The following is a 13,347-nucleotide window of genomic DNA, read 5'->3' as shown; positions in this document are numbered from 1 at the left end:
TCATCTCAAAAACTTTATTTTTCGAAAAACGATATGTGTTGAAGTTTTTGCCTTTGCAAGAACTTCAACTTTTTCAGCCGTAGTCTCAGACTTCAACAACACTGCAACACATCGACCATATGGAAGATGGAAAGCAGCTCCTGTTTTGTGAGCCATTGAGTGAATAATCCCAAGGAATGTGGAAGAAAAGGCCATACCATCAATGGTAGCTGCACTGTGCATCTTCTCTCTTGCAACAAAATCCCTGTTGAATGACTTGACCAAGTCGTCTAAGACTAATTTGACTGACTTTTAGCAAGACCATCTGTGTACTCATTTGCCATAACTGAGACATAAGCATCAACCACATGAACCAAAACATTGATACAACAGTCTGCTTTAACTCTTTTGGTAATGAGACACAGAACATTGGGTCGATGATAGCAACTGATGGAATCAATGAATAATCTGCAAGTAGACACTTCTTGCCAGTCTCTGTGTTTTTGATGACAGCAAGTGGAGTGACTTCAGACGCCATTCCAGTTGTCAAAGATCTCATGAAACAAATTTGTGAGAAGTACAAGAAGGATGGCAAGCCAAGAGTGTACACTGTAGAATTCAGATTTGGTAAGATCAAGATTTTCTTCAAAGTTGGTGTTCTTGCTGAAATTGAAGAAATTAGAGAGAACAGAGTCACTGAACTTGTCGGTGGTCTTCATATGTGTGCAAAAGCCTTTGCTCAAAGAAAGCTTATTGAACAGAAACGCAATGAACATATTGCTATTACTGCCATGAAGACACCATTCACACTTGGTACCAATTCAGAAATTGGGTCTGGTTCAGATTGTTCCAAAAGGTCAGACCAATATCAAGAGGAGAAGATTTGATGAGGAACTCGCAGCTAAAGACAAAGAAATTGAAACTGTGAAGAAGAAGCTTGCTGAAGAAATCGCAAAGAGAGAAGCCGCCGAGAAGGCACTTTCTGAGATGAAAATCAAGAACGTCGACTTGGAAGCTTTAGTCCAAGAGTTTAAAAAAGATATTGAGTCAAAGAAGATAGCACTTGACAAAGCTGATATGAAGTCACGAAAAGACCAAAAACACATTGAGGAACTCCAAGGTAATATTAAGAGAGGAATGGAAGACTTAAGCAAGTTAACCAATGAGTACAAGAAACTTGAAGCCGATAATCAAAGACTTCAAGATGAAATTACTGAACACAAAGCGACTATTGCTAAGAAGGATTGTGTCATCACCGAGTTGAACAAAGACATTGAAGATGAGGAAGGCGAAATTTCCGACTTAAAGAAGAAGTTAGTAGCCGAAGGAGACAATTCAAAGGATCTCGAGACACAATTACGCATGAAGAGAGACAACAAAATAGTTGATTTGGAGAAGGCAGTTGCTGCTTTGAAAGACCAGAACACTCAACTTGATGCTGCTAAAAAGGATATAAAGAAATGGTCTGTTGAAGACGCTTCGAAGATTGAGAATAATAAATCACATATTAAGGCACTTGAAGTACAAAAGAAGATGGCTTTGGACGACAAAGCGGAGGCTGAGAAGACTACTGCTGACTAATCTGATAGAAGAAAGAAAATGGAAGACGAAGTCAAAGCACTCAATGCACAAATCTCATCAATTAAAGTCCAAGTCAACGCACCGGCTTCTGTTGCTCAAGAAGAAGAGAAGAACACGTTGAATGCAAATTGCTGGAATTCAAGCCCAACTTGATGAAGAAAGACAGAAAGCTGACAGTGCAGATGCTGCGAGAAAGGCTGCTGAGAGCAAATTTCAGGAAGTCTAGTTCAACTTAGATGAAGCAAATAACACTAAAGAAAAGTCGACTAAAAAGGCGAATGACTTGAAAGTCCAAGTTGATCAACTCACTGATGAGAAGAAGAAGAATGAGCAGGATTTGGAGGAAATGGACAAAATGATAAACGACTTGAATGCCGAAGTTGACAAGGCACAGAAGCAACTTGACACTGCAAATGATGACAAAGATGGCAATGAAGCGATGAAATAGAAATACCAAGACGAACTGAAGAGCATTAGAACTGAACTTGATCAAGAATAGAAAAAACACATTAAGACCCAATTGATTAAAAAAATAGTACAAGAAAGATATTGCTAAAATCATAGTCAGAGCTGAAACCCTTGAAAAGAAAACTCCAGATGACTGAACAAGAGAAGGTCAAGACTATGAGAGATTATAACGCCGCTACTGAATAAAATGATAGAACAAAGACAGAACTCGACGAGAAACAAGACGAATGCGACAAACTTGAAAACGACTGGTCTGAGATGAAGACTGAATTGGAGGCAACACTTAAACAAGCTGCTAAGACTTATAAACAGTCGAAGAACACTTATGAGAAGGAATTGACAAAATTGAATGAACAACTTGATCTTGAAAAAACCACTGCTCAACAGACTAAAGCACAGAAGAAGAAATTCGCCGAGAAGCTTAGAGAAGTGATGGAGAACGAAAACGAATTTGGTGAATATAAGGAACAAGCCGAGAAGTCCATTAACTCATTGACTGATCAAAAGGCTGAATTACAGAAGGAACTTGAGAAGAAGAGAGCAATGAAACAAAAGCTGACAAAAAAAACTCAAAGACTTAGAGCTAAAGTCACCGATTCAGAAGCTAAATTGGCAGAAACTGCTGCTACTGGAGCTTCTATTGCTAAATTGAAAGCGAAACAGAAAAGGAAGAAGCACAAGACGCAGCTGCTAAAGCTAAGAAACAAGCTAAACAGTATACCAGAAAGGTTGAAGAGGCTGAGAGAAAGCTTGTAGAATTTGAACAGAAAGAATCCACACTCAACACCCAGATTGGTAAGAAGAAGACACAACAATCGGTCAGAGATGGCGAAACAGAGAATCGTTGAGTTGGGAGATCAGGTCAGAAAGGCTGGTGAAGATCTGACAACAAACAACTTGAAGTTGATCGGGTGAGTGCAATTATTTAACAGGTAAATATTATAAGAAGGATTTCTATCCGTTTATTATTAACCAAATAATAAAATTTGCCTTTTAAAAACTCGAAAAAATAGATTATTAACAAATGAGTAATTTACATTCAAGATCGTATTTGTAAGATAATAATAAACAGACGTACAGTCTCATTTAACCATAGAACGCTGATTCAAATCCACTTATTTTCTATCCCCTCCCTTTGGGACCAACTGGAAAATACTATTTATTATTTCTTTTTATACAAAAAAATAAAATCAACAAATAATCAAAACCTTACTTATTTTTTTGTTTACAATTGATACATTATGCGCGGAAGTGTTCATAACAGCACCAACGTCAAATCCTTTATTTAATGTTAGTGCTTTTTCTTATTGTTGATGTCTCAACAATAAAAAACAATTGTTGAGACAAGTGTTTTTTAATTATCATTCTGAGTGTTCAAAGACGTGTTCTTTATCGAAGTCGGAATCCTTTATTAAACTTATCAATTTGGGTTAGTTAGTTGGGTTAAAATTGATTTTTGTCAAAAATTATTATATTATATTATTGATAAAATATAATTATTTTAAATAGTTAATTTTTATGTTAATTATGTTTATTCAACATCTGTTTTTTTCATAATTAAAAAAGTGGATTATAATTCAAATCCTATAATTTTTATTATTTTTTCTAGTTCCTCCTTCCTAAGGTTAAAGATACTTTTTGTTGATTTTTTAACGACATTTTACAAATCCAAAAAGATATAATCAAATAAAAACTGCCAAAAAACTTGATAATTAAAAAAAATACTATAAATATTAATAAACAATTATAAAATAATTGTAAAGAATTAATACAAAAAGCGAAACAATATTGAACACGTTTCGAACTTTTTTATTTATACAAACACCCGAAAGTTATGAAATTATAAAATTAAATTTCAGAAACTACAGTATGGTCATTTTACCTTATGTGAAACTTTACCTTATGCAAGGAACCTGTTATAATATATAGTTATTTTATAATATAAAATATTTTTTGATTCTTCCAAAAATTGGTAAAAATAACACAAATGTATTTGAAGAAATGAATGATTTCAATTATATTATTGTTAGTCAAATATAACCACATATAATTTACAATAAATTATTATTTTTAATAAAGAATATTATTTGTGTTTATTATATTTGATATGTTGTGATAACTCTTGTGTTCATAGCAGTTTAATAGAAAAAACACATGCTATTTAATATAATTTAATAACTAAATTGATATTAGAATCGTTTAAATTATTCGATGAAAAATTGTGAGGGATCAATGAGCATCGTGAAATTGTGACCGTTTTAAAACGATTTTCCATGACAGCCCACTTTATTTTTATTGTTTTGGACACCAGCCTAAATAAGAAACTCACGACTGAGTAAACACCGTCCAACGCGAGTTTGTTGTCATCGTTTGTTTTATTAACAAACCTTTTGCGCAATTGTATTTCTTTTGGCAACAAAGCAAGCTGATAGTAAGTATCATATTATTTTACAAAACAAGGAAAATAAAATCGGTATCGGAAATTTCTCTTTACGCTAGTCAAAGGCGCGGTGTCGAGATTTTAAACATTAATTTATTTAATTTAAAGTTCTGGTTTTCTTGTTCAAAATTATCCAAAAACAACCTCAAAATAGCTTTTTGCATTAGGCAGCGTGTCTGGTATTTTTAGAATTGAATTGTTTTAACTATTAAAATGGTTTTCTTATATTAAAATTAAATAATAAAATCCTTGCATAAGGTAAAGTTTTACATAAGGCTAAATGTCCATACTGTATTTAAACACATTTTTAAGATATGTGTTTAAATCGAAAATATTTTAGTAAATTTTTAATATAAATGGTTGTTTTTCCGTTCCATATAACATTTCAGTATTTCCAAATCCATTAATTTATTTCGTATTTTATAAAAATAATTACAGTAACAATTCTATAGTTACTGTATTATATTAAATTATAAATTTAATTTATTATATATATATTAATACAATAAATATATTTACTTTAAAAATATTAAATAATGTACTAAAATTATAACAAAAAAGTAATTCATTTTTTGTCAAAAAACATCACTTTTCTATATAAAATAAATAAATAATTTGATATTAGTTAAGTAAATACAATTTATTAATAAAGAAAGTTGATTTGTCGTAATTAAAACATTTTATTTATAAATTAGTTGTTTTTGATATATAAAAAATAATTTTATTAATTAAATAAATTAATGTTTTTCTAATCAAGGCTTTTTTTCAATAAGTAGCTTCTTATTGATACCTTTCATCTCGTTTTTTTCCTTCACTATTTTTTCACATTCCAATCTATTTTTCTATCCAATGTGTTCTCAAGAGCAACATGTGTAGATGTTGTTGTTTTTGATTCGGCCATTTCCCCCCAAATTTACACACCTCCCTTGCACAATTTATTTCAACCCTGACCACACCTATAACAAAGTCTAATGGGTTGAAATTGGGGTCATTTCCTGCTCTTATTGAAAAACTGGCATCATTGGGAATGTGTGGTAAAAAAATGATACCAGCTTGTTTGAATGCACTAATTATGTTTTCACCATTTGCGACACATTCCCAAGAGTAAACAAGCTCTTTTATTTTTTCTTCTTCGGACATGTGTGAATTTTTTTTAAAACATTTTTAAACTCTTGAGAATCCACTAGTAAAATTTTTCCCGTTTTTTCATATTTTTTACCTTCCTTTTCCATTAAGTTAAATTTGTGTTGAAGAAAATTGGTTTTGTCTCCCAAAAAGGTTTTTTGAATCCCGAAAATTCCCAAGTCCATCGGCTGACATAAATGGGAACTATGGGGAACTTCTCTGATTATTTCGACACAATTTTCCATAAATAATTTTTCTATTTCTTCTGAAAAGTGACCCGAAAATCCATCAATAATGAGGTAAGCTTTCGTGTTTTGTCTTACACCCATGTAGTCGCGTTTTACCCTATTATTTACGGGAAAAATAGTTTTTTCAACCACAAAGTATAAAGTTTTGTATTTAAAACTCCCGATTTTTGATGTCGTATTAAAGCCCGACTTTTTAGGGAAATAATTGTTTCATCGGCTATAGATAGCCTTTTTGTTACAACTAGCGGAATCATTTTTGTGCCATCAAGACAACCACAACATAGCATACTTGTTCTTGAATTGTCTCGTTCAACTTCATTAAAAACATATTCACCCTTACCAACTTCCATGTAAACCAATTTGGAACGAGCATCAACCCATTGGTCAAAACCGACCTCGTCAAGGTTGTAAATGAGCTCAAAACGGCATCCGTCTATTTTTTTCTTTAATTCCGTATAATATTGCAAAATAGACTCTTGTGTTACTTCTGCGCGTTTAAGTTCCATAACTGGTGCAATTTTAGGCTCAATTTCGGGAACATGTGTAATTATTTTGTGGAGTTGTTTGGTTTCTATTTTTTTGCTGAAATTTTCATAAATAAAACAACTTGTTTCTTCTTGACTCGCTTTTTTCGTTTTTCTATTTTTAATAGCTTTTTGAATTTCCTCAATTTCTTCATAATTTAGGATCCTTTTTCTTCCCTTTTCGGGGTTTTTTAACCATATTTTCTTCTTTTTTAATTTTGTCTATTTTAGACTTCACACTTCTATTTTTAGAAGTAAAGAAAAAATTTCTAAAGCATTTGTCACTGAAAGATTTTTGGACTTTAAAATTATTAAAGTATTTTCTGGTAATATTTCCAAACAATATCTTACTTGATTTCGAAAATAAACAAAACGTGTTTTACTAAAATGTTCGTCAAGTTGTTTAAAAATGTCAATAATAGAGGGAAATTTTTTAAATACTCAATAATGTGAGTCGAGCGAGGTACGACGGGACCTTTCATGCTTTTGGAAAGGCTTTCGATCTTTTCTTCTCGAAATTTATATTTATACTTTTGATGGGGAATTTTTGATGTATCAATTGGTTTGGACATGAATGTGTTATTATGTTTATTGGTGTTATCATTGTCTTATATTGTTGTTTATAACTTATATTCATTACGTTGTTGGTTAGACGTTTGTATTTTATTTATTTTGTTTACCATTCTTTATTCTAAAAAGAAAGTTATTAACTCTAATCTAATATATGTTCAAGTTAGTTCGTTTTTAATATTTTAAGAAAAATACTTAATAATACTTTAATAATATTTTGATAATTATCAATTACATTTTAGATTACTAAAAAGGTTTTATTTTATAAGTTTTAAAGAGTTGCTTTGTTTATAATTTTATCAAACAGTAACAAAACCAATTCTCTTTATAATTATTAATAACTATAATTATAGTATATACTTGAACAAAAAATGAAATAAAACCATAAAATTACTTATAAAATGCAAGTAAAGTGCCAACCAAAGCCTTTAATTTCTTTTCGATCGTTTTTATTGAACTTAGCAATACACGCAAATTTAAAGGATGTCATGTTGAAACTGTTTCAAAATGTTTTTTCCGTCGAGTTTTGCTTGAGCAACTACAACCAAAGAAGACGTACAAAGTTGTTATCAACGTGTTTTTCACCGTTTTTCTTTCTTTTTTCCTCATTAAATAATCAAAATGCAGTTTTGGCAGATTTATCTACCCGGCGGATAAAAGCGCTGCAATACCATTCACAAGCAATTTAACTTGTTGTTTTAACATTCTTTTTGTTTCGCCTCAAGTAAAAAACATGAAAAAAATACAAAAACTTAAAATTGATGCATACATTTTTTTTACCAAATCAAAGTAATTGTAACACGCAAACTTTCCCATAACACCAAGATTTACCAAAAAAAGAGAGAAAAAATGTGGTCTTTTTCACGGCATAAAATTAATTCGTTAACCTCTTCTCAACAAAAACACACATGACATCACCAGTAAGTTGTTTGTTATCACCAAAAAGTTATGGCTGGCGTACTCCAGGCTAGCATAATAAAGCCTCCCCGTCTTTTTAACTTTCACCTGCACGGCGAATAAAAGCGCTTCATTACCATTCATGTGTTTTTATATTAAGAAATGCAACACAAAATCGTTTTTGCCTCAAAAAGTTGAGTTTTTGAGCATTTCAGAACAAAATACACTGAAAACCAGGATGGACATATGCAAAGTCTTTTTACCGCTGCAAACGTTTTAATTCAAAACATTCGTCTTATTACCATTTTCTTTACCATTATTCATGTTTTGCTTCAATTTTCGTAAAAAATTTTGAAAAAAGGAAGTGAAAAAATAAAACGAGTTGTTTATCGCTTGTTCGACGGGGACTCTAAAAACGACTGGGAGTGGAGACGCTCAACTTCTAGACCTGTGGTACTTCAATATGTTGTTTATCATTTTGGCCACAAAATGCAGTTCTGAACGAATGAGGAATCCGTTCGTAGGGGGTGTGAAATTAAGGTGCACACCCTCTTTCGTAAGTGACGGTGTGAATCGTTCAATCAAAAATTTAAGCCTTATAAATTGAGACTGACATTGTTCAGGGTGGTTGAGTGCCCACTGTTGAGTATCCAATAAAAGATCACCTTTTATTTTGAAAAAAAGAAAAAAACTCGTAGGGGGTGTGAAAATAAGGTGCACTCGCGGGGTTTCGATTTTAAGTTATTGTATTTTCGCAAAAAAATGGAAATTTATGTTGAAAAAAATAATAAAAAATGAGCAAAAAATTCTAACTCTTTCTGGGATTTTTGACAATAAATTGTCCTCAATGAAGATTTTCGAAGAAACAAATTAAAACTCTTAGTGTTTTATCTCAGCAAACTCAACTTTCTTCAGCAATAAAAAACAATTTACACATTGACTTTCACAACTTGGGCAATTTTTTTGAATAAGTTTTTCTTTGTAAACCTCGTTTTTTGAATCATATCACAGAATATTGGAAAACATAACTATACAAAGAATTATAAAACAATTAATAAAAAACTATAAATTTGACTACATCGCTTTTTTTCTTGCAGCGCTTTTTTCCCACCCCTTTATCTTTAAAAAATGATTTAAAAAGACGTATTTTTCGATTAATTTAATTTGGTGATCTGTTAATTACATATTTTTTGATTTGTGTTGAACTTTTAATAATGAAATTTCACTTTCTTTTTCATTGATATTAAACATCGGTGTCATGTCTACGTTGACATTTTGAATGTCATCATCTGTTTTTATGTTCAATTCTGTTTTTGAAAATTTTTAATTATCATTCATACTCTCGCTTTTTAATTTGTTTCCTCTTGTGTTATTTGAATCGATTCAATTTGTGGTACACACCTTTTCTTTGTTTTAAGTTCCCTAAAGTTTGTTCTTTTTCTGTCTTATAAAAGAGTTATAGTACTATCTTTGCTACAAGATTGTGTTGCATTTGAAACTGGATTTGTTGCAATTTTAATATTTTCTGGCATTTTGCCATTTTTATGGTTTTTTCAATCAGATTGGGAATTAATAAACAATGAGAATTAAACCAAATGTCATCATTTGTTAGATTAACACTTTTCATTTAATTTTTTTTATTGTAGATACAAATTTTTTTTGAAAGTAAAAACGAATAACACGCTAAAGAGTTATAAATATTAAAATTTTGTGTAAAATGAGTATATATTAAATTTTTGTTTTCTAACAAATCACAATTTAAATCATGTTGTTTGTTCTAGTGAAGTAAAAGTTCGTTTTGAAGAATTGAAATAACGGTTTTACATTTTACACAAAAATACACCTTTTTAAATAACGAATCTTGTTCTTGTATAAATAAGGGACGAAATAAAGTGAAGAAGAAAACTCGCTTGCTCGATGTTTTAATCTGCTTTCAAAACACAAATTACTCATTAAATTTTGTTAATTAATAATTTGAAGGGTTTAAAAACAATTATTATTTTATTTCATATACTAATCTATTCATCGAAGTTGTGAAATAAGATTGAAAATATAAGTTTTATCCTTGTTGTTTATTATTCTACTAAAAGTGTTTAAATTGTTTATTTATCAACATACATTTTTTTAATTAAATTAATTATTTTTTTATTTTGTTTTTCTAAAATAATATTTCAATTATCGACTATAAACATGAATACAGGAGTCAGAGTAATTACTTGACAAAGAATAAATTGATTTACAGAAAGATGATTGGCCAAAATGCCAAAATAATGATTTTTGGTTAAATGTTTTGGGTTTATTTTTTTTCGGGAATTACCACTCATTATATTTTTATAATTAAAATTTACTTGACAAAGACTAAAAACAGCTTTTTATTTTTCCAAAAACAAAAAAATGAAACTGAACTCAATTAAAAACGTATTTTCGAACAATTCAGTTCTGGATCTCCTTCAATTAGCCTTTTGTGAGTGTAAAAGGCTCGAGACTCTATTACAGCGCATCAACAGGACTGTCGTAGACTTGGTGATCTCTATGGTATAATACATGGAAGTCCTCACAAATACTTGCAATTTGATATTTTAGAATGGAATGTGTTACCCCAAGTTTCCCGTTAACTCTATTTGCTCTACTGATTTATTGATATGACTGACCAACATCAAAGTTTCAAAGGAAGAAAAAAGCTTTCTTACTCTTCCTTTTCAAATGAGATACAGAAACGGTCGCTATTTCATCAGGTGGAGCAAAGAGTCGTTAGATGATTGCTGCATTTGAAAATATGTCTGAAAATGCACTGAATTCTTCAATTGGACGACTTCTGGCGTGTTTCTTAGAGCACGGCAAGTGCTTTTAATGTCACAAAGCCTTCACTTTATAAAGTAGAAACAAATGTCTCAAATTGCTTTTTTCCCGACTCCAATTTTAAGAATAATGAATCTTCACGAAACACAAAAGGACATTTTAGGCATTCTAAACAGCCTTTTTAGTAATTGTGACTTATTTGTTGCTTTGGTTTTATTTCTTCTGTGACTTTCATTATTTTCCTCTCCATCTAGGTGTGGGTTTTCACTCCAATTTTTGGATAGTTTTGAACACATTTCAAATTCCAATTATTCGGCTATGAACTGAAGAGATATAATTTCAAGCTTGGTCGATATCATGTGTCAAAAGAGAGTATAAAAAACAGTTTTATATTGGATAATAATTTTTTATGCTTTTTTCCAAATAATTTTCTATGTTTTTAAGGTAAAGCATTCCGTTATAATTATTACTTACATTTCTTCTTATGGAAAAACCAAGTTTATGGTAAAAATTGAATTATTTTATTTGAGAAATGTAAACAAAATCTTCTAATAATGGTTCTCAAACCTTAATAAAAATTACTCTAAAATTTAAAAATATAAATTTTGTTATCCTTTTTTTCTTTGTCAAGTGATTTTTCATCCTTCTGAAACATAAAAAACCGCCCTTTACTTGGTAATTTTTAAAATGAATAATGATTTAAAAGTGTATAAAATCAACAATTTTTAGTCACAAAAAAACGTGTTTTTGATCTGTACAATTTACTAACTAGAGTACATGATACAAAGTTGTTATTTACTGAAACCTTGTTTTTCGGTCTTATTTGAAAAAGGTTCGACTAAAAATGGAGTGTCGGCAATTTTGTTTGTTGTTTATTTCTTTTTGGAAACAAATCTCTTCTTTAATAAAAAATAATTTCATAGCTTTTCAAATGTCCTTTTACACAAAGCAAGAAATTCTTGCAAATAACCCAGTTTTTGGAAAAGACCAGTCCGATTTTGAAGAAAAATAAACTCTAAAAATAAAAGGATGATGTTAACAAAAGCCATTTTTAACCAAAAAAACACAAAAATAAATGAAACTTCAAAATAAAAAAGCTTCCTCCGCATGCCTTTTCGGGACAATTTGTTTTCAATATGAGACAGGTAAATTTCGTTGATGCTCTTTGTTCCCAGCAAGACGTCAATGATATTGTTGAAAATTTCTAAGTTTTCACAAAGATCTTCTCACCATGCACAAGAAGTTGAGAACAACCATGAATTGTGTCATCTATAACTACAACAACTTGCTCAACTATTCAATCACCGACATCGAGACATCAATCCGAACCTTTCATTGTGAATACAACTCTCCTGTGAAGATCTTTGAAGAACTGGAAATGATGACTAAGAACTCAAAGAAGATAATGAACATCAATGAACATATGGTATAGTGCTTACAATATTTATGAACTTCGTTAGTCCCAAGAGCTGGGTTCCAACAGCTTATGTCGATTTTGGAACATAACAACATTCCAATTCTAGGGAAGTGATAATCGACAGAATACCTCGTGTCGAAGTACCAATGGAAACTGTCGAATCTCCGGTTGAATCTTTATCCGTCGCCAACAACAAAGAAGTTATAGAAGACTTGACCAGGAAAGGCATTGAACACCATCAACATGAATTAAACACTGAAGACGGTTTCTCTGAGTCATTGGTGGAAATGGCGGAAATCGACGTGGATTTCAACAACAACAAGCAGACTGTTGACAGAATTACTGACGATGAATTTGACTGTGATGGTCTTAACGACTATCTTTTTGAAACCAGGTTCAAAGACAAATTTGAAGAAATTATAAACAACATTCTGAAATTTCAGAAACTTGAAAAAAACAAAAAGGCGAAAAATAGAAAAACTCAAATGTTCAGATTTAGAGAATACACGTGAGCCAAGTGTGGTATTAAAATGTCATATTTTTGGAAAGTGTGAGTGCGTCTATACCTTCTTTGTCTGGTAGAGGTAGATAAAAATAATCGAAGAAAGGCTGGGCAATTTAAGGCAAAAAGGTGTCTTTTCTGTCAACAAAAAAGACACTATCGTCAACTACATTAAAGAAAGGGAAAAATTGAGACGACTTGTGACTAATGCGCAGTTGATGTTGTTTATAGTCGGCGAGTTGGAAAGAGTCAATATTAGTGTTAAGGACTTGTATAAAATTTGTCTGGAAAGAAGAACGTGTTCGGACTGCTCAAAGATAATAGAAACGCCTTGTGTTGATGTTCAAGAATCACATATTAAAGTGTACTTCGAAATATAGAAATTCAATGCGACTGGTATCCCGACAGCTTTTTTTAACTGTGATGAGTTGGGATTCCAGGAATAGGCAGACAAATCTAACCAATGTGTCATTGTTTCATCAAAACATGTAATAGAAACAGTTCCGTTGACAGTGGATAGATCATGGGTGAGGCTTGGCGTGTTAGCGACTGTCTGTATGGATGGGACAGTTCTCCCTCCATTTTATTGTCCCCACTCTTGTGGTCGACAGAGAACTTTTAGAAATTAAAATAACGAAACAAAGAGTGTTTCTGGTGTACTCAAAAAGAGCTTTATCAACAAAAAATGTTTGTGTTAAGATTGTTGGGAAAAAAGACATTTGTTTACTGGTGACCGGCCATACTCATTATTGATGAATACGGTTCCTATATTGTGGTTGAAGCTGTAAAGCTACTGT

General features: G+C 31.2%; 2 protein-coding genes and 1 pseudogene across 2 annotated transcripts; 2 read left to right on the top strand and 1 right to left on the bottom strand.

The window, feature by feature from the left end:
* Positions 1 to 517, bottom strand: EIN_188840 (annotated as a pseudogene).
* EIN_188830 (myosin-6, putative) lies at positions 486 to 1,560 on the top strand (the record flags this gene model as incomplete). The annotated part of the gene is made up of 2 exons (XM_004259132.1): positions 486 to 811; positions 855 to 1,560. 2 exons carry the CDS (start codon positions 486 to 488, stop codon positions 1,558 to 1,560), a joined length of 1,032 nt encoding a protein of 343 aa, XP_004259180.1.
* Positions 1,561 to 2,286: 726 nt separating this feature from the next.
* EIN_188820 (hypothetical protein) lies at positions 2,287 to 2,784 on the top strand (the record flags this gene model as incomplete). Its single annotated transcript, XM_004259131.1, has 1 exon — positions 2,287 to 2,784. One exon carries the CDS (start codon positions 2,287 to 2,289, stop codon positions 2,782 to 2,784), a length of 498 nt encoding a protein of 165 aa, XP_004259179.1.
* Between the last annotated feature and the right edge of the window lie 10,563 nt (positions 2,785 to 13,347).

The sequence above is a fragment of the Entamoeba invadens genome (assembly GCF_000330505.1).
Source record: "Entamoeba invadens IP1 unplaced genomic scaffold scaff_1105074726301, whole genome shotgun sequence".
Taxonomy (NCBI): Eukaryota; Evosea; order Mastigamoebida; family Endamoebidae; genus Entamoeba; species Entamoeba invadens.
The sequence above is the reverse complement of the archived record's forward strand: the minus strand, read 5'-3'. Positions and strand labels throughout refer to the sequence as shown.